The 26,895-nt window shown below is 44.6% G+C and overlaps 1 protein-coding gene across 4 annotated transcripts in view; it reads left to right on the forward strand.

The window, feature by feature from the left end:
* Positions 1 to 26,895, forward strand: part of CDKAL1 (CDK5 regulatory subunit associated protein 1 like 1) — a 632,670-nt gene that overhangs the window by 590,754 nt on the left and 15,021 nt on the right. For 3 of the 4 annotated variants that reach the window (XM_032341217.1, XM_032341216.1, XM_032341219.1), the window contains 2 exons: positions 10,068 to 10,151; positions 13,324 to 13,488. In XM_032341217.1, the coding sequence (XP_032197108.1) occupies positions 10,068 to 10,151; positions 13,324 to 13,488 (249 nt within the window). Of the gene's footprint in view, positions 1 to 10,067; positions 10,152 to 13,323; positions 13,489 to 14,978; positions 15,047 to 15,782; positions 19,722 to 26,895 lie in introns of those variants that run through there. The other variant, XM_032341220.1, reaches the window with a different exon arrangement.

Consider the following 26,895-nt stretch of genomic DNA (forward strand, 5'->3'; position numbering starts at 1 on the left):
CAGCAGTCTGCGCTGTTATTAACGGCTTGACTCCTCGAGGTCTCTCCGTTCCTGCAGTACAGTAACTTCGCATCAATTGGAAAGGTCCATATAGGTTCCCTGAGGTTTTCTCAGCTGTGGGGCGAGTTGGCTTGGTTTCTGCTATGGAGTCTTGGTAGCCATCAAGAGCTCCTACTAGAGCCCCGCACAGACCCGGCAATGCTCGGGTTTCAGTAGACTATGCAATAGTGCGTTTGGCCGGAGAGGCCATTGAAAAAGAAATCAAAAGCAGCCGCGGAACTAGATTCCTTTCTGAAAGGTGTTCTTGATAAAAAAAAAAAAATAAAGCTCAGAATTGGAAATTGTTTGGATTGAATGGCTGGGATCTTTCCTTTCTCCTCCCCACTCAGTCCTCCCCCCACAGTAGCTTGATAGGAAAGAGTGCATAGGATTACTTGAGGCTTCCATCTTTCTTGGTGCTCACCGTGGAAGGCTATTTTTTTGTTCTTGGTTTACGTAGGATCTTTTATTTGCGCCTTACATTTTATATAAAAACCACCCACCTGCTATACAAAAACTACCGTGTACATCTGTAACCTCAGTTTTTTCAGGTTGGGTTTTATACATATTTTTGCGCTTGTCTGTCCTCGAGAGCAAAGAGGGGCAGAGGATGGCGTTGAACCAGACTAGTCGTTTAAATTCCCCGATGCGCGTATGCAGGCGTGTGCGCACGCGCACACTCGCAGCTAACTACCGGTTGCAATAAAATTGGGTAGAATTTCAGTTCAGCTTCATTAACTCTGAGACGGTGGAGTAATATTAAAGGGGGAAAACAGACTAGGTGAAGAGAAATCAATTTCTTTAAATAAAGACGTTTTAGGGGGAACTAGTATCCATTTTTTTGAGGTTATCATTGCCATTCCTCAATATTCTAGACCCATAAACTGCATAGCAGAACTTGTATGTGCTTGAAGAAGCTGCATTTTCACGGCAGGAGAGGAAATCAGAATAAATCACTGAGATGCAGGTGCACAGTAATACAAGTAGGCTCTTTCCCCTGCAGCCTGAAAGCCCAGCCAATAAGACAAAAGGGCTGGGACTGAGCTCTCCGGGTCTCCCGGAGCTAAGCCAAGGAGTGTTGGGGGGCGGGGGGGGGGGGGCGGTGGTTAGGGGGAGAGAGTGGGGGAGGGGGGAGCAGGAGAGAAGAATTGTTATTCGGTCTTCTTTAATGAGATGTATTGCCCGCTGCTGAAAGATTGGGGCAGCGTCTTTTGTAATGCTAATTAGACACCATTAGAGCTTGGCTGTCTTTGATTTCTGCTTAATCCCTTCTGCCTCCCTCCGCCTCAATCCTGGCTGGCAAATGGTTGAAAGATGGTGGGGTGTAATTTATTGCTCACGTCTATGCTGAGTTCTTTGGTAACAGGGTTGGTAAGGGGAAGATGTCTCCTACCAAAGTCGGTATGTATGTGGGGCATTCATTTTGGGCTTTTTGAAAATGAATTTGAGAATAGCTCGATCTCTGCCTTTTTAGTCCAAGCACCATTGTTTGTTTATTTGTTGGAAAAGGCTGCCTTCGCAGCCAGGCAAAATGGAGAAGGACAGAGTGGAAAATTCAGATGGCCTCTCCCCTTGGTTGCCTTAATCTCCCTAAAAACAACAAGCAAGCTGCTCATGCCTTCGCTTTTGGGGAGACTGTGATCGACCAGAAAAATGGAAACAATAATAGTGCAAGGGTCAAAAAGAGGATTTTACCAGGTCGAAAAATTGATATGTGTGCATTTTTTCCTAAAATTAAACTGTTGTATTTTTATGATTACTGAAATTATGAGTGTTTGTGATGAGTTAAAAACAATTTTTTTGAAAATGACTAGTTTTTGAAAAATGACTAGGATGGTCCTTTCTGAAATAGTAAAAGGGAGGATTTCTGTGAAATCCTTAAAAACTAGCTAATACTGGTTTAGAGCAGCCCTGTCCAGTAAAAATGTCCTATGAACCACATAGTATTTTAAATTTTCTGGTAGGAACACTAAAAAAGGGCCAAAAAACAAAAAACAAAAAAAACCCAGATGAAGTTAATCTTAATAATATGTTTAACTCCATATGTCAAAAATATTTCAGCATGTAATCAGCATAAAATTCATGAAATAGTTTACATTATTTTATTCATGTTAAATTTTTGACATCCAGTGGTTGTGTTGTACTGGTATGTATTTTATAGCACCTCTCCCTTGGGATTTGCCACATTTGAAGGGCTCAGCAGCCTTGGGCTAGTGGCCACTGAACTGGATGGTGCAGGCTTAGTGCAGTTCAGTAACTGACTTGCCGAAAAACAATGGTCAGGGTGAAATCCACTTTTTATGGTATGAGTAGATATTATAAGCTGTATGACTTTGGCCTTGACACTTAGTCTCTAATGAGCCCTAGTTTTCTCATCTGTAAAATGATGTATTTGTACTAAATGATCTATTTATTCTTCCAACCATGCCAACTCTGAAATTCATGATTCCAAAAATTCCTATCTAGAGCCTGGTTATACTAGAACTTATCCATCCTTTCCTCTAATTTAGTATTTGAAAAGAAGCCTTCTTCTCACCACAGAGAAAATTGCAAGGTGTCCCGTATACCATTCCCATACCTTTCTTCCTCCAACTGTCTGGACCTTTCTTTGAATTCTTCTGAGGCTTATGCTGTTTTAATAAAGCGTTTGATAGTGTTTAGGCTCTCAGCAATCTTCACTCAGTACTTCTCTGAGTGAAGATGTAAAAGCAGTTGGCAAGTAATTACTGCGTATTAGTAGAATTACGTAAACACCAAATCTCCAAAACCCAGTGGTCAGTCTTTCTTCTTTCTCTCTCTTTGTGATCTAGCTAGTTTACTGTGTCATCAGTGAAACACAAATCCTAAAGCTGACTTATGCCTATGAGTGCCTCAGTGGTCCTATTGTTCCTGTTGTTCCTTCCAGGAAGGTTATCAGTTCAACTGTCCTGAGTCATAAGTGTGGTCACTTTCTGTGCCCCAGGAGAAGCCCGTCAAAGAAGAGTGGCCCAGACGCGCAGAGTCACGATTGGTAGAGACCAGTGTGAAAAGATGGGGAAGGTGGAAGTACGTGGAGATTAACATTTAATCTTTGAATCAAACTTTTAATAAAAAAGTGTTCCACACACGTATCTCATGTTGGCCTCCTTTAGTCATCCTGTTGATAAGATCTCATGGATAGCTACTACTGGCAGCATCTGGCTTTGGGACTTGAGATAGTTCTAAATGTTTGTTGAGCACCTTCCTACGCTGCCTGGGCATTGTCAAGCTTACCTGATGTGGGAAAAATAGAGCTAACATACTTTGTGTTAGTTTTGTGATAAAAAAGGGCCACTCGTCTCTGTTTGTTAAGAGAGTAGATCTCATATTCTGTGTTCTTACACAGTTAAAAAAAAAAAATCTTCACAAAAGCATTGTAGGTAACACCTTAGAATATTCTAGAATACTGAAAATTTACAGGCAGGTGGTTAAAACTTGGCTGTTTTTTGAATTGGCAGTTGAGTAAGCACCCAGATATACATTTCTAATACTGCAAAGGGGTCAGGTTGGTATTTCTCACATAACTGTTTGCTGTTGAGAATTATTTTAACCAGATCAATAAAGCAGGGTTATTGTACTATTACTGTTGGCTCTCACCCAGCAGATGAAAAGAGCTCTGTTATTAGAATGGGATTTTACCTCTAAGTGGGAAAAGACTCCCTCTTCTCTCCCTTTTCTCTTGCTGAAGTGGGCACAAGACAGAAAGCAAGCCAGCCAGCGATTGAAGAAGACAGGCCATAGGGCTGCTATTAGAAGAAACGTCATAGTCTGATCGGATTCCAGAGATCCCTGGCATCTGGCCTTTGTATATTGCATCCCTACTTTTGCAAAAAGACTCCCCCCCCCCCCAGTTTTCTTGGTGTTTCTTCTGAAATATGAGGAAGGAACAATAGGACCACTGAGGCACTCATAGGCATGGGTCAGCTACTTCCGGGAATGGATATTCTACCTCAAAGGAACACTCTTTTTCTTTTGAATATATTTATTCCTGTTAATAAGGAGAGCTAAAGAATATTTCTTTTTTTCACCCAGAAGATACTGCTTTTAAAAAGTCTGATAAAATGTATTTTCAGTCATTGTCTTAGAGTCAGATACGAATCAGCCCCTTTGAGAAGAAACCACCCAACATCTCTCAAGAATCTCTAGGTAGACCAGCAAACGGACGGCAAGCATTTGGAATACGACGGACTTTGAGTCCCATTACTTGTTTTCTGCGCCATCATCATTTTTTGACACACATTCCTGTGTCATGGCCCTTTCATTACAGAGTGGAATTGTCGAGTAAGGATGATATTAAATTTTAATGTTATTGCTATTATTACTGTTGACTGTTGTTAGCATTAGTATGCCTGGTTCTTTCGTTCCAGCGTCTGCAGGGCCAGAAAACAGAAGTGTGCATAAACAGTCAGGAAAATTACCGGATACCCTGGAGACCCAGCATCGCATGCTCTGCCTGTTGAGAATGATGAATCAAAATGGAAAGGTTATCATTTTCATTAGCTAGGAAAGAACAAGACCATACTTTTCTCCAAGTGTAATTACAGTGGTTCACCGGCAACATTACACTGCAGTAATTAGTCTAAAGGTGTATGTGAGGGCAGGCTTTTGCACAGACACTAGAAATATTATTTCAGAGTTTAAGGTCACAGCCTTGTGTTTAACATGTTCCAGGCAGCTTAGGGGAGGGGGGGGAAAAAAACTAATTTGACTGGAACTAAAGAAAGACATTTGACATTTCCCAGAGTCATGCATTCAGAAACCAGTCAGGTAGAAAAATTGTATTTTATTATCTACAAAAACCAAGAAAACAAAGAAAAACAATAAAGAAAGAAAGAAAGAAACCCTCAACAACTTAGCTGCGGAAATTGCATGTCAGAACATTTTGTAGGATAAACGGATATTCAAGTTTATTAGGAATGTGATATAAATAATTATGAGAGCTTTTGATATATGTGTTTTAATCTCCTTTTTTCCCCTAAGGCTATTGGACAGAAGAATTAATTTCTAGAAACTCTTCAGGGGAAGCAAAATAATTTCTTTACCTTCCTATAACTGTTGCAAGAAAGAAATATTTCTCTTGTACCGGTACTCAAATATGCATCTGTCCTTTGTGAATGTTTTTTGGATACTGAGCTGTTAACACTGAAATACTGAGATCTTTCAGACCTAACCCTCCAGTAGAGATTGAATTGGAATTTTTTTCCAAAGCCTTATCTCAGGTTTCCTCTATAAGTAAAACAGAAGTGAGGACATGGAGGGCTAGGGAGGGACTAAGAAAGAAAAAAATAAACTTTGTGTGAAGTTTATATTTAAAGTCATCTGTAGAAGTTTAAAAGAAACCTTCTACTTCTTCTAGCACAAGGGAGTCTTACACAAGTAATATTTCTTCCGTCGACTTAAAGGTGAAGGCCACAGACTCTGCGGTCTTTGGTTAAGGTTGTATTGTGCGCCGGCCTGAAAGCAATTCTCTTCAGTGTCTCTCTTCAGTCCTTAGTCAGGTAGGAACTTTCTGAGGACAAATGGGGAAACAGTATACTCGAATGAGCATTCATTCAGCAACCACATTCTGCCGGAAACCACTGCTTTGTTAACGCAAGGATGTTTTATGTGTGTTATCTGGCCATATGGTTAGAACTGATGTTTCTCACAACTTTTGGGCACTTGGGAAATTTTAAGCATAGATGTGACACAAATAACACGGCTAGCTGATTATGTAATGTACTGAAAATTCTGCCCAAAACTTGAATTTAAAAACATTCCTTTTTGTTTGTCGCAGATGTTTCTCTACTCAAGGAAAAGTCACGCACTGCAGAATCAGATCTCTGATGGTGTAGGTTTTCTCCAGTGAGCACTCAAGTGGGAGGCCCCGGGTAGTGGGAGGGGCTCCGGGACTTCCTCTTCTTCCTTCTGCCCGTGCCCCAGAGCAAATCACCACATCTGGCCCGGCCTCAGTTTCCTCTCTTTGAAACGGAGATCGCCAAACCCGCTTCAGCTGCTGACTTCCTGGTCCATTTATGGGACTCCTGCCTTTATTTCCAGGCTTTATGGATAAATGAATAGATAAGTAACCATAAGACCCCTTGCCCCATCTTTCCAACAAGGCCTGGAAAACTGTACAGGTGCGTTCTTTCGTATCCAGCTCTGTGAGATCACCAGTAACGCAGGATCCCATGAGGCCTTTTTCCTGCACTTTGCCTCACTTCGGGGACGCAGTCTGTGACATGGAAGAAGAATGGCTTTACAAGACCATTTTTATCATTAATTTTTCATAAAACATCCTTTTTGTTGTTGTTTTATTTATTTAAGTACACCCCTTGCCCAACGTAGGGCTCAAACTCACAACCCTGAGATCAAGAGTTGCATGGTCTACCGACTGAGACACCCTGGTGCCCTTCATGAAACATCTTTTTTATTTTTTTTTTTTTAAGATTTTTTTTATTTATTTGACAGAGAAAGATCAATGCAGAGAGGCGTGGGTGGGGGGAAGCAGGCTCCCTGCTGAGCAGAGAGGCCAATGCGGGGCTCAATCCCAGGACCCTGAGATCATGACCGGAGCCGAAGGCAGAGGCTTAACCCACTGAGCCACCCAGGCGCCCCATGAAACATCTTTTTAAAGCTAGATTAAAATAGACTAACTGAAATTCTGCTTGCCCTAGGAAAAATTGCTTTCTCAACGGACATTTAAGGAATAAATGACAGAATAAGCCTACCTTGTGTGAGCAGGACTGACCGCCACTTGCAGGAGTCCTGACTTTGGCCACAAGATCAGACTTCTCAAAAGGAAACTCAGTTTCCCCCTGAAATTCATAACTTCCCATCCCAAGTTCCCACATCCAAAAATGCTGAGGAAGCTAAGTGAGCATTTTAGTTAACCAACTATAAATTATACGTCTGTAAAACAAATCAGAAACAAAAGGGTTATCTTTCTTAGGATTATAAAACAAAGGTTTTGTTGGGAAGATTTTGACGGGTTTCTTGGGGTTCAGATCCCTCAACAGCTTTTTGAAGGACTTTGTGGGTATTTGAGATCACGTTACTTTTAAGTGCAGCAAGAAAATAGCTGTGTGCTTGAAGCGTATGTTGACTTTAGGGAAAGTGAGCCTGGATTCAGAGTACGTATTTTCGCATCGGGAAGCTTGTGGGCGTACCAGCCCCAATCCTACCGATCTACCACAGAGGAGGACCTAGAACTTTGGAACTGGGAGGTGTTTTAAATCTTATAACCCAACTCTCCTTTTCCCATGTCCTGCTACCTCCTGACCTCTCCTTTTCGCGCTGAGTAAATGTCCTCACCTCTCTATCTTAAAAATAATCTACTCAGACCCCGTGTTCTCCCATCTAACATCTGCTTCAAACATGTGGTGGCTCGCGGTTTTAAGTAACCGCCCTTGAGCCTCCTCTCTGCCAGGTTCTGCGGGCAGGCCACACCCCTGCTTTGACCATCCCTCCTCCCTCCGAGCATCCCCTTCCCTCCTGTCCTTGAACGTTCCAGCTGTCGTGACGCCAGCTCTAGACCATTCTTTGGGTGCCTGATTCCACTGGCATCCTAATTTGTGCTACCAGTCACAATCTTTATGAAACACTTCATCGTCAACCTCTCACATATTCTTAAGAATTTGTCCATTTTTTAAATTTTCCCCCCGAGTTCCACCTGAAACCTTCCCCCTACACCCCCGCTCCTTAATGTCATGGGTGTTTTTAAGGTTACGGGAAATAGTCAATTCTCTTAAAGGTTGTTTCTGATAGTCCCTTCATTGCAACTTCAGTCTTATATACATATATATTGAGGAGGGCATTTATTATTCATTTTAGTTAGTTTTTTAAGGGGATTGGAATAGATTGCAGCAGCTTTTCATCCAAGTCCTGGCTTCCTTATGCTCATTTTTGCTTTGTGTCTTTCGAGGAACTTTAAGAGCCTCACTGGTGAGACAGGATGCATGACTAAGGGGACAAAAGAGGTGACAGGAAGATGTTTGCCACCGTAAATTACCACACATAGCCATTTCCCTGCATCCTTGTGGCAAATATCAGTTAAATACTCAACTGTAAATAGTTCTCTGGTGGTTGATCAGAAGCCCCACCCTCTGCTGTGCACACGTAGCAAGTCTCCCCGACTCTGGGTCTGTGTGAGCTCGCGTGGCTGTTACCCGGTGAGCCAGGGGAGCCCAGCAGTGTGGACAACAGCTGTCCACCTTCATTCAAACAAGACGGAAGCAGCAGCTACCGTCTCAGGGGCTCAACAATCTCATATTGTTGCTAGATTCGTTTCCCGAAAACTTAATGTGAGATGAAGTGTAATTGCAGATTTCCTTAAGAACCATTGACAGATACTTAGCCTAAGTCATAAGCAACTCACACTGTGAAATGTGTACAAACATGCTAAGTTTTACTCCAGAAGAATATACTTCAGTAAAAACCAATATTCATCATTCTTGTTAAATAAACAGCCATTCCCATTTGATGGAGAAGTTGGGGAGATGTTCTTTGGTTGCCACTCGATTTTCAAAAGGGGTGAATGTGGCAGGAAAGTTCATTAGTTTTCAGGGAGTGAAGGAAGTGCCTGGTAAAGATCCTCCCAGAGACCTTACGACCTTTGGCTAAGGGGGCTACATTTTGAACAAGATAGTAAAAAAAGATAGTAAATTATGGTGTGTTTAGGTATTGGCATCATATGATGGAGAGGAGAGTTTGGTGTCTTGTTTTTAATTGTTAGGTGGTCTGTTTAGTGCAGCTGTGTTTACGTTTCCTAAACCCTAACTACCCGACTGCGGGGTAGCAAGTCCCTACATATGAGAATAGGGATGGCTTTTTTTTTTTTTTTTTAAGATTTTATTTATTTATTTGACAGACAGAGATCACAAGTAGGCAGAGAGGCAGGCAGAGAGAGAGGAGGAAGCAGGCTCCCTGCCAAGCAGTGAGCCTGATGTGGGGCTCAATCCCAGGACCCTGAGATCATGACCCGAGCCAAAGGCAGAGGCTTTAACCCACTGAGCCACCCAGGTGCCCCTAGGGATGGCTTTTTTGAAATCTTCTTGTCCGTGTGCTTTGATACAGAGAGTTGTATTTATCAAGCAGCGAAGGCAAAAATAATTCTAGGCACAATCATTCCGTGCAGCTAGTTGCTACTACATCAGACATTTTGACAACCTTGTTAGAAAGAAGTAATTGGTGCTTTAAATGTACTTCACAGTGGACGAAACTTGGAAGTGGTAGAATGTTTTCGACTGGTCACATTTCTTCAGCCAATGTTTTGGCTGATTTAACTTCTTTGTTATTAAAGATGTGTGCTTAGACCGTAAATGTAGATCGAACCTGGAGAGAATTAACAGTCCCATATCTTTGCTGTCTTTCTTCCTAAAAAAAATAAAATAAAAAATAAAACATGAACATGGAGTCGTGGCTACAACAAAGAAGAGACGGCTGCTTATGAGAGAGTAAATGTATTTAATAAGGAAATAGCCGTAGGAATTAATCAGTAATTGCAGAGTTATATGCAATGTGTGAAATGTTTAGATGCAGGGACTTAATGACTACTTTTCGAGGCATTTTCTTTAGTGTTACATCCCTCATAACTCAAATTAATGTTTATTACTACTCTTCCCCATTGCCAAAATATTTTCATGAATTTGGATTAGAAGCAGCTTGTTCTGGCTTGTTGGGCAACGTTGCTTGGAGAAACCAAGTGATACTTAGAAGATTTTTGTGTGTCTTGGAGCCCTTAATTATCTTACTTATGTTGAAGGAGGAAGCTAAGTTTTGTTTCATAGTTATGTAAGAAAGTAAGATTTCATGCTAGGCTCATTTTATATTAGTGCATAGATAATAGCATCTGTCAGGAAATTTGAATTAGTGGTTCTTCTATTAGCTGCTCAGTAGCTAGCAATCCAGAATCCGCTTTAACTCCGAGAGGACACCGCTTACTGGTCCAGGACTGTCTGGGCTGGCACTTCTGTTTTGGATTCTGAGGTGTTTGCCCTTACCTTTCCTTTTCTCTCCCCTTCTCTCCACAGATTGGCGAAAGACAACAAGTGTTAGTGACCGAAGAGTCTTTTGATTCCAAGTTTTACGTTGCCCACAATCGATTCTACGAGCAGGTGAGCAACACTTCCGAGGCCTGATGCTTTCTCCAGAGTGAGAGAGGGCTGTGAAGCAAATCACTTAAGCAAAAGGAATGGAAAGGAGGGGAGGGTTGTAGAGTCCTGTCACAGCAAGGGGATCTTAGAGCCTCGGGTCGGCTCGATGAACAGGGCCTTATCTCTGTGGTTTAGTCCACAGAATGCCTCTGCAAAGGACTAAGTGTGTTTTTGTCTTTAGTCGTCTTTGCCGGGACCAGGCGTAGGCTTTAGGAGGCGAGAACAGGTAGTCCCCGCTGCTGGAATTCCCACAGCCTGGCAGAGGAGAGGGGAAGCCTCTGTCCAGGGAACAGGAAGGATGTCTGCCACTTCGGCGGCGAAGGGCAGGGATCTCCTCCCGAAGCCCCAGCCCCGGCGCTCGCTCCGGTGGTCAGTCGGTCGGTGGTTTTTTTCAGTTCTGTTTAGTTGTAGGATTTTTGTTGTTGTTTTAACTTCCACCTTGGTAAGAATGCTGGGGGCCAAGGGGAAAGAGTCCATTCTGTGGATTCAGCTCACGGGGCCAGCTCTGGAGACCAGCATGAGGATCAAACCAGCTTCACCGAGAGCATCGTCTTCACGGGCCGAGCCTGCCCACTGGCCGGCAGCCTTGCCCCCCCTTGTAAACTGGACCAGCTCACCGCACTGCCGGCCCGCCCAGCTTCTCTCTCAACATTTAGGATTCCACTCCCCCAAGATGGGCAGTGGTTCAGAAGTGACTGAGGAACACAGGTGCCTCCCTCAGGGGCCGTGGCCCTGGAAAAGGCCCAGGAAGAGAGGGGCTCTCCCCTACTCGACAGGAGACTCTCCATGGGCATAGGGATTTCATGTGTCACTCTTGGACTCTGTTAATGGCTTTTTGCTTTGTTTTGTTTTGTTTGAGATTTTATTTATTTGAGAGAGAGCACCAGCGGGGGAAGGAGTAGAGGGAGGAGGAGGAACAGACTCCCCGCTGAGCTGGGAGCCGGATGGGAGAACTCGATCCCAGAACCCTGGGACCATGACCTGAGCCAAAAGCAGACGCTTAACCAACTGAGCCACCCAGGCGTCCGACTCTTAACTTTTCTGAATACCAAATGTGTTTTCCTACTTTTTTGTTCCTTTCTCGTTAAATAAGAAGTGAATTTTTTTTTTCCCCTATGGGTCGCGGCTGAAATTAGAGTGTGGGAGACCTCTTCGGGCTAGTGTGGGCGAGTCAGGGAAGGGAAACCCCCTGCCCATGTCCGAAAGCAGGGAGGCCGTAGTCGGAGAGACCTCCCCTGCTGATGCTGCCCAGGGAAGAACCCCAAACTGGGCCCTGAGTTCTCAGGAAACGTGGGAGGAACTTTTCCAGGCCCAGACTAAACGTGCCCTGTTCCATACCCGGCAGAAACGACAGCGGAGGGGGGGTTCCCAGCACTTGATGCCGGAGACGAGTTTCTTCCCCATTTTCCATCTCATTAGTTGGCTCCCAAGAGCCATTCTCCTATTCAGGCCAACCTGCTCGGCCCTGGGGAGGAACTCGATTGTATTTTGGTCGCCTCTTCCCTCTCTTTTCTCTGCCATCTGGGTTTCTGCCTCAGCAGGAAACTTTTTTCCCCTTCATTTTAAAGGCAATGGCATGCCTCATTAGCTGTTTCCTCCAATTTAAAGCAGCCGGGCTTTTTCCAATTATTACAACTGGAGGGGGAAAAAAACACTGAGCCCTTCATTCAGATCAAGGCAGCAGATCAAGGAGAGTTATTTCTCCCCAGAATAGTACCACATCTCCCAGGGACAGTTTACTCTAGAGATTTTCTTGTTTTATAAAAACCGATTTAAAGGGGTTTTCATATTCTGATACTAAAGCTCTTTGAGTTCACGTGCTTGCTGTGAGTAATTCAGTGCCCAGGTGACCTTTTCCTCTCCTTTGATGGGGCCGTGGACTCAGTGGTCATAAAAAGAATCAAACCCAGAAAGACCCAGATCCCTCTTTGCCTCCCAGAGAAGTCGGCCGTGGAACCCTGGCTCGCCTCCAGCATGTCTGTCTCTACAGCGAAGCATATCAAAGATGTCAGAGGAATGATTTTTCTAAATAAGATGAGCTCCAGAAGTGGAGATGGTATCTAGAAATGACAGTATTACTAGGTTGGAATGAGTCTGTTTGTTTTGGATCCTGACTTGAAAAGCCTGGCGAGCGGCTAAGGCCCCGACACAGAAACGTGAGGGAGACACGCCGTGTGCAAACCTCCTCCGGGTCCCCAAGGATGGGAACGTTTGCTCGAGGTAAACAAGTGCTTCCGTCAGAAATCTCGAGCGGAGAGAGACCGTCTGACAGTTCCTTGTGAACTAGCCAAAGGAGCCTTCAGAACTGCCGATTGTGGAGGTAGAAGGAACCAACGTGCCTGTCCCAGGACAGAGCGAGAGACGGGAACGGAGGCTGTTGTTCATCAGAGGAGTCATTGAACTCCAACACCAACATTTGGGCCATTAAAAAGGGTGCTTTTAAATGCTCTTCTGCTCCCTGCCCCTCAAATCACACACCCAGGCTCTCTCTCTCATGCACACACACACACACACACACACACACTCATGCACACACAAACACGCGGGCCTTTATCTGAAGTGTCTATTCAAACCATGATTCTGACAGCTGACTTGGCAGGTATGGAAAGTATAAGGCTTTCATCAGCGTTGTCTCAGTTTTCCTCATTGCATGGGACAGCCGAGAGCAGCATATCAAAGGCCTGTCCAAAAGCGACTGGCTTGATTGCTGGGGGCTCCCCCGGGTCTGCCTGCCACATGCCTGAGGACAGCAGGCATCCCGAGGAAGGCGCATTGTCTCCAGCCCGTGGCTCCTCCCACACGCGCCTCCCTCGCCTGCAGGATCTCCAGATCCTTGAGCAGCTGGAAGATGGAGCCTACTCGGGACAGGGTCTCAGGACAGAGAGAAGAGGCAAGGAGGCAGCCAGGGATATCCGAATAAAGGATGGACTGCGGTGGATAGTCCTGGGTCAGTGTGGGTTCATTCATTGTGACGAACGTACCGTACTCGTGGTCGGATGTTCATGGAAAATAGGGGTCTGAGGTATCCAGGACTCCTCTGCTTCCTTTGCAGTCATCCTATCAATCTAAAACGGGGCTCTAAAATGGCAAGTTTATTTTGTTCAAATTAAGCCTTCTGAATTTTTCTTTAAAGGTCTTAGTGCCAAAGAACCCCACATTCATGGGGAAAATGATCGAAGTGGACATTTACGAATCAGGGAAACACTTCATGAAAGGGCAGCCAGTATCAGACGCCAAAGTATACACGCCATCCATCAGCAAACCATTAGCAAAGGGACAAGTCTCAGGTTTAACAGAGGTGAGTAAAAGACGCTTTTCTCTCTACCTTGCTGGTAAAACAGCAGCTGCAGAAGCACAGAGATTCCAGACCGTGTTTCTGTTATCATTTCTAGTTCCCTCTTTATGTATGCATGAGGCTTTAATCCTTCCTGACAGACTGAACTCTGAATTAGAAAGATGCAGTTTTGCTGATGCCTTTAGCTTTGCTGCTCCGCCTGGAGAGGGAATGAGCCCTTCCTACTTCTAGGCCAGCCGTGGAGGGCAAAAGGCATTATTTTCAGGTGAAACGTGGAGCGCAGAAGATCATTTGATCCAGGGCATCTCTGTGTCAGGAGATCCTGAGTGGAAGGGGGTGATGAGAGGAAGGTTTTCTTGCTTTACGAAGCTGCTGATGATACAGTAAACGCCTGCAGTTAAACAGGCACTAAAGCGTGTCGGTGTGTGTGGTGTGAGTGCCTTTCTCCAGGCTGTTTGTTGAATATCTGCTTTAGTCATGTGGAGTGAAAATTAAACAATTTTTTTCCTTTCTATAAAAAAGTAACCTGACCCCTCTTTTATACCTTGGTGCAAATCTGGCTGTTTTCCAGTCTCCCTCTTACATTTCATTGAGCTACAGTTGTAAAAGCTGATGGGGTGTGAAATGAAAATGTGTATCACATTTCTAAGCATCATTTGATGTCCTTTCTCCAACACAATTGTTAAGCACTCCACAAAAAAGTGTGCAGCCATGACTTTGCGTACGGAAAAATGAGAAGCGATGTTTATCTGGCCATCAAGTTCCACGATTGTTTGAATGTATGTATTATCTTTCCCCTCAAAATAAACTGCCAGGGCATGTTAATTAAGCATCGAGCGTAGCAACAAAGAGGGTCCTGTTATCTGTGCTCTCACTCACTGTGGTGATGGACTCTGATGCCCAAACACAAGTGACGCCTCTCGTGAGCCTGACAGGTGCACGTGAAGAATCCGCGTGCACAGCCATCGGACTGATAAATGGAGTGACACAGGCTCGCCTTCGCCGGGGCCCTGCCAACTGTGTGTCGTCCCGCTCAGCCAGGAGTGAGCTCTAGTACTTGATAAGCACAGCCATTAACGGTTGCTGTTGCTTCAAAAAAAAAAAAAGTCCTTGGGGTTTGGGATGGATGACCAGGAAGGAACACTAGAATCCAGAATTTAAATTCTCTTGCGTAAAGATTTGGCTTGTTAAAAGAAGTGGGCTTTTTGTTGTTGTTGTTTGTTTGTTTTTCTACAGAGTACGTATTACAAGGTTGACTTTAAATAGCCACAGTGAAAAGGATTTCACAGCAAATGGCAGTGGTGGGCAAATGATTGTTTAATTCCTTCGATGTAGGTCTATTGAAAAGGATAATGTTTTGAAACATCATCCTCAACCACGAAAAGCAATACCCTTTTGTTAGTTCCTTGACTGTCGTGTTACCTGCTACAAGGGCAGCGCCGTTTAAATTTGGGGGGCAGCCTCATCTCGTCCCCTGTCCTCTCTCCCTCCAGCCTGGAAAACGCCTTGTCATCTGTTCTACCAACGGACCTTCTCTGCATGGGACTATTCCAGATCCTGGGTGAGATGAGGGAAAGTCACTTGTGTGTTGGCCCTCCTCGGTTTCTAGGAAGGGGCAAGGCCACACGCATGAAGCCAAAGGGTTAGGACTTTCGAGGGAAAATCAGGCCAGGCTTCCATCACCATTTGTGACTTCCTGTATGTCAGGACTGAGCGTGGCTTTACACGTCATTACTGGTCAGCTTTTAAAGATAACACCAGGCTCAGGGTCAAAAAGCCTTCTTCAGTCAGTGTGTCCTGATGTTAGAAATGTTTTTGCTGATGACACAAGCCAAAATAAATTAAGCAGGAGGAGAACAGCTTGTCCCACTTTTATAGAGTAGAGAAGTGGGTAGAGGTTGTAATCACGTCTCAGACTCGTTGAGCTCTTTGAGCACCGGTAAAGGTTCTGGAACTCTTGAACGACAGAACCAGCATACTTCCTCCATGGATGAAGCATGACCTTGGGGTCCGACAGACCTGAGTTTGCATCTGGACTTGCCAGTTTCCCCTAACTATGCAACTGCCAAGCTTCCTTTGGTCTTCATTTCAATGGGAAGACTAACGTCTCGCCCGTAGGGTCATTGAAAGGAGTCCCTTTGGTAGTGTCTGTAAGCCACCTGATACTGTTCCTGGGACATAGCGATCAGCTTCCAAAGGGTCGTTTGCCCTTTCCCATAAATCTAGTTGCATCTAGAAAGAGCAAACCCTGAAGATGACCTGGTACTAATCATTGTCGTTGTGTTTCGTTGTTTTAGCCCTCATCATGCAGTACATGCTGTCTAGGGGTGAGCGAGGGGAGTGGATTTCTATATACGATGGTCTGTTTAGGACCAGAGGACCCATCCCATCGGAATGTGTTTCTGCATATTGTACGCTTTTCCTTAGTTTGTCTAGAATGGCGACCTCCCCTGTACACTTTGTAAAGACATCTGGAAAGGTCAAAGCATCTAAAGCAAAGTATTGTATTAAGTAATTATTGGCCAAAGTAAATGCATTTATCCTCATTGAGAATTTTATGATTATTCTCTAAGTATTTAGCCCGATGCTCCTTGAGAGTTATTTTGTCCCCCTTTAGGTCCTGTTGGCGTCTTCTGATAAAACTAGTGAGAGGTAGAACAGACTGGGGGAAGGGGCACAACCTGGGTGGGCATCGTGGGATCCAGATGATAGCATTCTGGCATCTGTGGTAACAGACTTTGTGACCTTTTGTGTATCACTTAGGTTCCCTGGACCTCAGTTGTCTCCGGGATTCTGTGATTGAAATATTCTGTTTGACAAAAATGGATTGACTGCCTACCCTGTGGCAGGGCGTTGAATTCTATAAATATTAATAAATATCAGGCCTTGTTATTTTCAGGTTGTAAGTGAGTGCCCACAACAGGATGGAAAAGGCGAGCAATAACCAAGTCAAAGTTTACTGTCCCGTACGAAATTATATGCTAGGAAACAGCATACGGTAGCATCTTCCATGAGTATTCCCGTCTTTCCTCTCAGTTTGGTTAAAGGAATAGAGAATTAGAAAGAGAGGGTGATAGGAAAGAAGCAAAATTGCCTGCATATTGTTAAGGAATACGGAAGCAAACAGCTACCGATAAGCTAACCGGGGACATTTCTGAGTATCGTTTTAAGGATAATTAATTTCAAAAAAAGGTTATATAATAATTAAACGGGGGAAGGCATCATGGAATTCAAAGGACAGATATAAATCAAAGAAAGGGGAGATCATGAACTTTTATATGAAAAGTATCAGGGGGCTTTGTTCTTAGGAGCAAGCAAGGGACACATACGTTTTCATAGATGTTCTTGGATCTTAATTCTCAAGTGTGGTCTCCAGACTTGCAGCACCGGCAAATCTGGGAACTTGTTAAAAAGGCGAATTCTCAGGCTTCAAACTGGACCTGAATCAGAAACTCTGAGAGTAAGGCCCAGTAACCTGTTTTCTTAATAAGCTCTCTGGGTAATTCTGGTGCCTGCTCAAGTTTGAAAACCACTCTTCTAAGAAAATGATTCTCAAGTGGGAAAGAGGGTTTGCTATTTATAAAAGCAGTTTTAATATTGTAATGTAATAAGGCCAGATTTCCACACTTGGAACTTCAGAAACCGTGGGACCGCATCCCCCTGGATGGTGAAGACTGTCTCATCTGCGTATTAATAATTCTTCTGAAGTGGGTTGTAGAAATGATTGTGGGGACATGCAAACGTCACCTGCCTGTGGGAAGGGGATACTTAGGGGGAAGGGCCAGAGGCATGGGAACCCTGAGAAAAAGCACAAGTTTTAAGGTGTTGAAGAGCGGTGATATTTTTGCCACGCTCCCTCATAGAGCCCAAGTGTGTCGTAACGTATCCTGTTCAGTGCGATGATCATTTTACACAGTTGAAGTTTCCTCAGAAAATTGCCGTGCCTTCCAGTCGTGCCAACCTGAAGAAAACCCGTGGGGAAATAGCGCCTACTGCACCAGATCCGTGACCACCTGATAATATGAAAAATTACCGAAGAGCCGTCTATCAAAGACTGGGATCGAGGAGTTGTTTTGTTTTAACTCAGTTATGGAAAATTTGTACTGTAGCAAATTTCAAGCATAATACATGTCACATACCCGTCACCCACCTTTAACATGTGTAACTTCTTGTCTTCCACAGTGAAAATCCCAGGTCCTGGTCACCTCGCATAAGTACTCACGGGCTGTGTCCTGTGCTACTCACGTAACTGTCCACGAATAACCATACTAGCGCCATCACCTACAGTGTGACTCCTGAGCGCGGAGCTGAGTTGAGGTGGCGGTGGTGGGGAGGTGGTTTTACAGGTGTTTTTGTTGCTGGGTATTTCCCTCGAGGACTGTGCGGGCAGAGGGTAGTTTTGAAGTGAGCCGAATTCATTCTTCTCTGTACGGCTGTACCAGCCAGTGACTACTCTGCTAGGAACATTTGTTCCACTTTATTTTCAAATTTGGGGGGAATTTAAAAATTTTAGTTTTGTTTCAAAATCATGTAAAATATTTAGCAAAATCAAATCTACGGAAGTATGTTCTGAGAAGTTCACCTTCTGTCTTCTCTACCCTGTTTCTTCTCTTACCTATTTAAGGAATTTTGTTTGCTTTAGTTTTTGGCTTATTCTTCCAAGGGTTTGCTTTAACAATATAAACAAATACATGTACATGTTTTTTGCCACCTCCGTCCTAGATAAATTGTAGACACTTTTGCTGTTTTTCACAGTGTATCTTGACAGTTACTGCCTAGCAGTATATGAAAATTCAATGGATGTTTACAATGATTTTTGTTAGGCTCTTCGGCAAAATACATGAGAGTCTGTGTTGTTCTTGTCTCTAAGTTGAATACTATTACCCTGTATGAAACCCAGCATCTTCTCGGTCAAAGAAGAGAGAGGCGGGATTACCTCAAAGTATTTAGGTAGCCAGAGAGACAGCAGACCAGTGAGAGGGTAGTGGTTAGGTGACTATCCTCACCAATATGTGGTGTTTTCTGGAGTTTCGGTAGTGGCCGTCCTGAAGGGTGTGGGGTCAGGCCCGGGTTTGTCAGCCCAGGCTCAAACCAGCTTTCCCTTTGGAGTTGCAAGAGTCTTACCGATGACTTCACGGCTTTAGTTGTCTTCTGCATACCACTCGGCCACTCGGGCTTGTGCCGGATGCAGAGAAAAAAATGAGGAGAAAATGGACGGTATTAACCGTCTTCTCTGTGTTCTGTGGAAAGTGGTATTCGCGTTACCAGCCTGTGTTAGGAAGACAGGAGAATATGAACACTACCCCTGCTTGATCAAAGCTAACTAGTTTTACTCCTGGTGCTCTTTCCTCTCTTGTGGCCCATCTTCTAACAAATTACTTGGATCCTACCATCTCTGAGATCAATACTTAAGAAGTCAGAGCCATTTCGTGCCTGAATCGGAAGAAAATTCTCTCTGATTCCCAACTTAAGTAGTGAGTTTTATTGCAAAGTTTTTCTCTTTTTGAGTTTATTCCTAGTAGGAAAGGATTGCATTAAATAAGAAAGAGGTGGTGGCAGGGTGGGGGGTGGTGATTTGTGGAAGAAGCTCAAGATTTGGAGTCTCTCGTGTTTGGGTTCAGATGGGAATTACACGCTTCTCTGCTCCTGTACAACTTCCTTGAATCACAGTTTCTTCATTTGTAAAATGGACACAATCGAGCCACAGAGGATTAAATTAGATCATGGGGACAGAACGCCTGGTGTATCACAGGTGCATTAATATTTGATAAAAGGATTCAGTAAGTGTACTTTTAAAAATCAGTGATTTCCTGGGTCTTAATTTTTTTTTTTTTTACGTCAATGTTTTTTTAAAAGGTACTTTGCTTCCGTTGGCTTTCACTCTATAGTACTGTACAGCAGTTAAGAACACTGATGCTGGATTCTGAACACTTGTGTCTGAATCTTTGTTCCACCACTTACAAGGAGTATGACCTTGGGTAAACTCTTCTTATCTCCCCCTCCTCTCTCTCCTCCGTAAACATGGATAATAGTACCTGCTTCGTGGGACTACAGGGAAATGGCTTAACAGTCAATAAAGATTGGCCCCTCTTAATATTATCATTATTAATTTGTGATACATTCCACACAGTGACGCAGAGAAGGTAAAAATTGCCCAACCTTTGATCATTTCGAAAGTTTTCATCGGGACACCCAGGTGGCACAGTCAGTTGAGCATCTGACTCTTGGTTTCGGCTCAGGTCATGATCTCAGGGTCAAGAGATCGGGCCCCTCATCAGGCTCTGTGCTCTGTGTGGAGTCTGCTTAAGACTCTCTCTCCCTTTCCCTCTGTCCCCCCGCCCTGGGAGTGCTCTCTCTCTCTCAAATAAATCCTAACAACAACAACAAAGATAGTTGCAATCATCAGCTGTCGATTTCCTACAAAATGGCGGATGAAAAGAAACAACTTGGGAGCCCCTCCACATAATGAGAAAAACCGATGAGCAGAAAGAGACCCCACAGCAATTTCAGAGCTCGGATATTCATCCTGACAGACGTTTCTTTCTCTTTATGTGTCTTTCTAATGGCGACTGTTCTAGAACGGAGAGCTGGACCCACCATTCCGTTTCTCAGATGCAGTGGGAAGGTTGCCCCCAGGGTTCCTGGCTGCCACCTGTTTCTCATCCGTTGAGACTTTGATCCCAGTAATGGATTCGCTTGAGCAGTTAGATGGCTCAGCACCAGCACAGCCGACTGCCCGTGGAAAGGAAGCAGGAGTTTTCAAGGGTGGCACGGTTTGCCTTCATTCCCAAAGGGCCAGCAGGATATTCGGGTGGACTGAGTTTTATGTACAAACCATACTATATTTTCAGAGCTCTGACCCTTACAAAAGCACCGTAAAACTGCTTTCCTCTCCATCTAACATTCATTTCCAAAACCACTGAAGTGAAAGGGTCTATTAGTTCAGGGCCACATTTGAAAGCACATGAAAACTGTGTTCACGAGGTTAAGAAATGGCTTAATAATTAAGTTAAAACAGTTGAAAGTGGATCTAATTTCAAACAGATCAGCTAACCGTGTTAGAAGCAAATGAGGGTGTGTTCCTTCCTATTTTCCTTCCAGACCTGAGATATTGGCTCCAACCCCACGTGGTTTTTCTCATTGCTCTTTTTTTCTTTTTCTTTTTAAACTTGATATAAGATTGACTTCTTCATTGTCCATATGTTAAATTGGTGTCGCCCACCGTGAAAACACAGTACACTGGCTATTAAGTCCATTTCGTTCATGCCGCACCCATCAGTGTCTTCTGCCCGCCCGTTAAGACGTGGTTGGGTGTCGCTGTCTCGATACGTAGATTTTATTCCGTGCTGCTGAGCTGTGTATTTTATTGGCATTACAGCTGAACTCATCGCTGTGATTATGTCAGCTCAGGATGCGCTTGGTGTGTCCGCTGTACCGTCGTGTACCTGTTTGGTCACCATCCAGAGTACCATCTGAGTGTCCCACTGCTCAGCAGTCTGCTCTCACGCCTCTTGCATCACCACCCATGCAACCACTGACAATAATTTCCTCCTCCCGAGGCCTGGTGCTGGGGCACGGGAAGGGGAACTGTGTGCGTCATGGAAAGAATTGTGCCTTCATAGTAATAATGGCTCCCAGTCAGTGACCCTCTCCTGTGCGTGTGGCATGAAGTTTACCGATGCTACCTTTTTACCCGTGTTCCCTCACTGTATTCCTGTAGCCTCGGCCACGGCAGCTGAACACAGGAGCACTGCTATGCTCGCTCACCAAGAGGCATCGGAGGGAGGACTGGGCGGGATGCTGCCCCTCCCTCTGTACCCGGACTCTGGAGGGAGTAGAAGGCACAGCGAGCTTGCGGTCAGAGGCAGGGGCAGACACCCAGAGCAAGGAAGGAAAGAGACTAAGCCCCCTGACACTGGATTGTTCACACATGCGCCATGTGCCTGATGCCTGGCATCTTATGGTGGGTTTCAGCATTTACCGACTTTAATGTTATTGAGGCACCAGCCCACATGTTGGCGATACAAATAACAAAGAGCATCCTGGCCTTTGAGGAGGTTTTAGTCTGGGTGTGGTTCTGGTAATACTCTTCTTCCATAGGGACTCTGGTAGGCCACGGAGGGGGTCTTATGTATGTACACCAGCTGCCCTGGGCACATAATGGCTCTGGGAGTGAAAGTTTTATGGGTGATTTTTTACCAAATCTAGAATTAATTCATTAAGAACAAAAGGTATTCTTCATCATAAAAGCACCAAATAGAAAAAGCTTTCTTAGGAAAACCAAAGTGGTATCTTGGCAACACCCGAACATGAAAGGTCAGCTAGGCCCAGTCTCATGTCCCCACCAACTGGGAGGAGGGAGACTCCAACAGAGGAGTATCTGTTGTGATGGTTTGAACTCATGTGTCCTGAACTGCACTTAGATGCTCTCGCTTTGGCTATGTTACGCTTCCTCCATCAGCTAGCATGGCATGGCCGTGTCTCAGTTTACCTGGGACAGCCTTTATACCTGTTGTCCTGATGTAACTGATCATGATGCCCCTCTCTTTACTCCCCACCATGTTCTGGTTCAGAAGATGAATCACACAGCCATCCCGTCAATTTCCAAAGTGGAACCAGTACTTTGCTAAGTGCCTCTTGGGACGCAGAAGTCTAGGACGTGGTCCTTGCCCTCAGGGAGAGGAAAGTCTAGTGGGGAAGAGGAGATATGTATGTTTGAAACAAAATATGTAATATAGCAAGTGCTCAATAAGAAATTGGAAGCTGGGAAGCCTCTCAAGGTTGGAGGTATAGGGGGATGTGTGGGTCAGGGTTCTTTGCAGACAACAGAAAAATGTTCATCTAGTTTAAACAGAAAGGGGGATACAGTTCACAGAGTCGTGGGAGAGGCTGGCGCGTAGCTGCTGCTGGAACAACAACACCCAGAACCACACAGAAGGTGCCAGTAAGAAGTCTTCCCTGGCCCCACCCTGTACCTCAGTGGCAGAGTTCCCACGCCCATCCACCTCCTCACGGAGCCCACTCCACAGTCCGTCCCTCCCGGCATGGCCTCTGGGTGTGGAACCTGGCTCTCAAGCCTGCGTCCAGGGACGAAGGAGAAAGGGAGATGGTCCCCAGAGTCTGTAGTGATAAGAATCCTCCGCGTGGAGACCCAGTGGTGTGAAGAGGCTTTGGAACAGTTTCCCCTGCAGGGGTTGTCATGGATGTGCTGGGCTTAGAGGGCAGAGAGGACCAAGGCAGCAAGTGAAGAAGGAGATTCTCTCAGTGTGAAAGGAACACAAGTCAAGGGACAGAAAACACAAGAATGCAGCTGGCCTTCTGTGGGCATCTGTACACAGATGCGGGTAGGTGGGAGGCGGTGGGAAATGATGTCTCCTGGGAAGGGGGAGACCTCTGGGTTCTGAAGGCAAATAGCACGAGACAGAAGTTGGGCTTTGCTACAGTAACACATAAACTCTGAAACCTCGGGCTTCATCCTGCATACACTGCCACACATCGAGAACCTTGTGAGGGGCCCTTGGGAATCAGGGACACTCTGTTCCACGCAGTCCCTCAGAGACCCAGGCTGATGGCAAGCAGAAGTTTGCTGGAGAGCCAGGCTCTTCCGACCCTCAGCGCCGGAGTGGCTGATGACATTTCTGTTCACGACAATTGACCAGAATATTCGTGTGGCCCCACCTACTTCAAGGGTTTGGGAAATACATACTTATGAATAAGTAGGGAGAAGATACAGGCAAACGTTCGAAGTGCCTGCCATGGCCAGTTGGAAAATCTTTGAGCACCAGCAGAACTGTGAAAATCATCTGTGGGAGGAAAAACTGAGGAGCACTGGGCCACCCTGTCTTGCTCACCACCAACCCTCAGGCCCAGCACAGCGGCTGGCTCGTAGCTGGCACTCGGAACATGTTTGTTGAATGAACTTGGCTCTCGGGGACATGCAGGATGGAATGGAGAGTTTCTCCACCACAGGCAGGGAAGTTGAGAATAAATCTATGACTTCAGCTTGGGATATTAGTATATTCTTCAAGGACTAAAAAAGAAAAATTATAGTCGAGCTACAGAACCTGTTCTTGGAGGTCATTCGACGTCTTGATAAGCACATTGCAAAAGCCCATTTTTAAGTTGATAATAATCTTGCAAATTTAAGTTCTTTTTGTGGAAACTGTAAGGATGAGTACTTTAGAGCTGGGATGCTTCTAACCATAAATTTGCATTTTCTTCCCTTTTTTTTCCTAAAGATGAATCTGACAGCCTGTTTCTCCCGTCATGCTCAGAAGACTAACTTTGAAATGTGCCTCAAATAATAGAACTATGGATATTTCTGTTTTCTAACGTAGTTTACAGCGTTTTAAATGTAAAGGGTTTTGGAGAAATTAGTTTTCTCCTGCCCCTCTGTCTCCCCAGTGCAATTCTATAAAATTATTGAGAAACACAAATATTCAAGCCGTATGTCAAGTCAGCAGTTATCTGGTAGGATGTCCACGTACAAAAATAGGATGCAGTAGGGCTCAGTGGGCCAAAGCCTCTGCCTCTGGCTCAGGGCTCGATCCCAGGACCCGCATTGGGCTTTCTGCTTAGCAGGGAACCTGCTTCCCTTCCTCTCTCTCTGCTTGCCTCTCTGCCTACTTGTGATTTCTGTCAAATAAATAAAATCTTAAAAACAACAACAACAACAAAAAACGGGATGCAGTGCCCTCCAGATTTGCCCCTGCTTGAGACAGGACCACAAAAGCAAAGAACCACGGCAGACATACTTTATCAGGATTAGCATTTTCCTTCCAGAAACTCCTGGCTCCCAAGGCTTCTCTCTTGCACACATCCGTTCCGAAAGATAGAGTATGTCTTAAGCACAAAAGCTGTGGAGTCTCCCTGTGTGGATTTGGACTTCTGGCTCTGTTCCTTATTAACTGTGTGGTCCTCAGCTGATCACTTACCCTCTCTGGTGTGTTTCCTCTTGCATAAATGGGGGTAATAGAATCTATCTGACAGGGTGGTTTTGACGAATGAGATGATGCGTGGGAAGCACTCAGAGTATTACCTGACACATAGGAACAGATCAATGGTGTGAAGTTGGGGCCGTGGTGATAGCAGTGATTTCTCTGGACCCAAATAATCAGGGTGCAAATGGTATTGTGTCCGTGGGCATGGGTTATGTTTTGCGCGAATCACATACATACCATGAGAAGAGGACTTGGTCATTGTTTTTTCAGGTACGTGGATCACCAGCAAGAGCATTTGTAAAGTCCAGTTGCCTAAAATAAATAATCATGATCATGATTTAAGTTCCCCCTTTTCATTGACTTTGAGTAGCTGTTCCTTTTCTCTGATCACTTCAGATGAGGTCCGTTCTTCTGATCAATCACCGAACATCGATGGTACTAGATAGTGTTATTTGTGACAGATCTTTTTCTTGTAGATATTCTTGTAGGAGGTAATTTCCTCTTCTGTGTTGTACTATATTATCTGAAAATAAACACAATCTGCCTAATTGGTCTCCCTGTTTCTACCCTCTATATAAATCAGATCGTGTCTCCCTTATGTTTAAAACCATCAAGGATTCCATATGACCCAGCATATGTACCCAAAAACTGAAAGCAGGCACTTGAGCCAATAGTGGTACACCAGTATTCGTAGCAGCGTTATTCACGATAATCAAAAAGGGGAAAGAACCCAAGTGTCAATCAGCAAATGAATGGATACACAAAATGTGATATATACGTACAATGGAATTGGACTTATCCATAAGAAGAAACGAATTTCTGACACGTACCACCATGTGAACCTTGAAAACAGTCTGCTAAGTGAAATAAGCCAGGCACAAAAGGAGAACTATCATATGTTTCTACTTCCATGAAAGATCTAGAATAGGCAAATTTTACAGAAGCAGAAAGTAGATTAGAGATTATCCGGGGCTAGAGGTAGAGATGGGGAGCTATTTCTTACTGGTTACAGAGTCTCTGGGATGATGAAAAAGTCTTAGGAATAGTGGTGATGGCTGTACAACGTGGCGAGTATAATTAATGCCACTGAATTGTGTACTTGAGAATGATTAAAATAGTGAATTTTATGTTATATATATCTTACCATGATAAAATTGTTTTTTCATGTCGAGTTTCCTCATGCTCACAGCGGAAACAAAAGTCCCAGCCTGTAAGGCCTAGTATGTTGGCCCCGCCATTGTCCCTCTGACATCATCATTGACCTTTCTAGCCCTTGAGTGTGCTGGACCAGCCACACTGGTCTCTGTGCCTCTCCTCGAATGTGAACACACCAGCGTCACTCCCAGCCAGTCCCTCTGCTTGGAAGCTGCCTCTCTCAGATGCCTGTGTGACACATCTGTCATCTCCTTCATTCATCTGCTGAAATTCCGCCTTATCAGTGAGTCCTTCCTGAGTAGGTCTCTATAAAACAGCCACCCCTAGCACAACCTAGAACCCCTACCCCATCCTTACTCCATTTTTCTCTGTGGAAAATATCCCCGTCAGACACAACATATACTTGTGTTTCTTTGCCTCCAGTGACTAAAATGGAAAAACCAACCATAAGTGCGGGAATATTTTGCTTCATTCCTTTCATTTTTTTTTTAAATTTTATTTATTTATTTGACAGAGATCACAAGTAGGCAGAGAGACAGGCAGAGAGAGAGAGAGGGAAGCAGGCTCCCCGCTGAGCAGAGAGCCCGATGCGGGACTCGATCCCAGGACCCTGAGATCATGACCTGAGCCAAAGGCAGAAGCTTAACCCACTGAGCCACCCAGGTGCCCCTCATTCCTTTCTTTGTCTTTAATGTCTGGTGCCTGGCATGGCAGAGCGAATCTTTAGGAAATGTCTGCTGAGTGAATAAATGGGTGTATTTGTGTTGGAGATGGAGAGAGAGAAAGAGAGAAGGATGGATGCATAGATGTGTAGATGGACGGATGGGTAGCTGGATAGCTGTCCCTTACCACAAAGGATTGCAGGACCAAATATCTGGCCACCTTATGTATCAGTTAACTATCACCACCCTAAATGCCTCATGATGCAACCACAAACCTTAGAGCAAGCCAGCTAATCTCAGCTGTTGGATGGCTTTGCCTTTGGACAGCCCAGCGTCTGTGAATCGGTGTCTCATTGTGTTTTTAACTTGGGTCTCTCTAATGACAAATGAGGTCGGCATATGCATATACATTTGTTGGATTCCTTTGAGATATTTCTTTAGACCTCGTCTCTGCTAAAGAGTCTGTGTAAGTCTGTTGCCCATTTTCTTCTGTTGAGTTGATACCTTTTGGATTTTTAGAATTTCTTCACACTATAACAGTCTACAGTCAGCTGTATATGAAGCACGTGTCTTCTCTCCATTCATGGCTTGTCTTTTACCCTCACATTGGCGCCTTAGAACTTCATGTATTTTTGTGATTTTAGAATGGTTTC

The sequence above is a fragment of the Mustela erminea genome, chromosome 4 (assembly GCF_009829155.1).
Source record: "Mustela erminea isolate mMusErm1 chromosome 4, mMusErm1.Pri, whole genome shotgun sequence".
Lineage (NCBI taxonomy): Eukaryota > Metazoa > Chordata > Mammalia > Carnivora > Mustelidae > Mustela > Mustela erminea.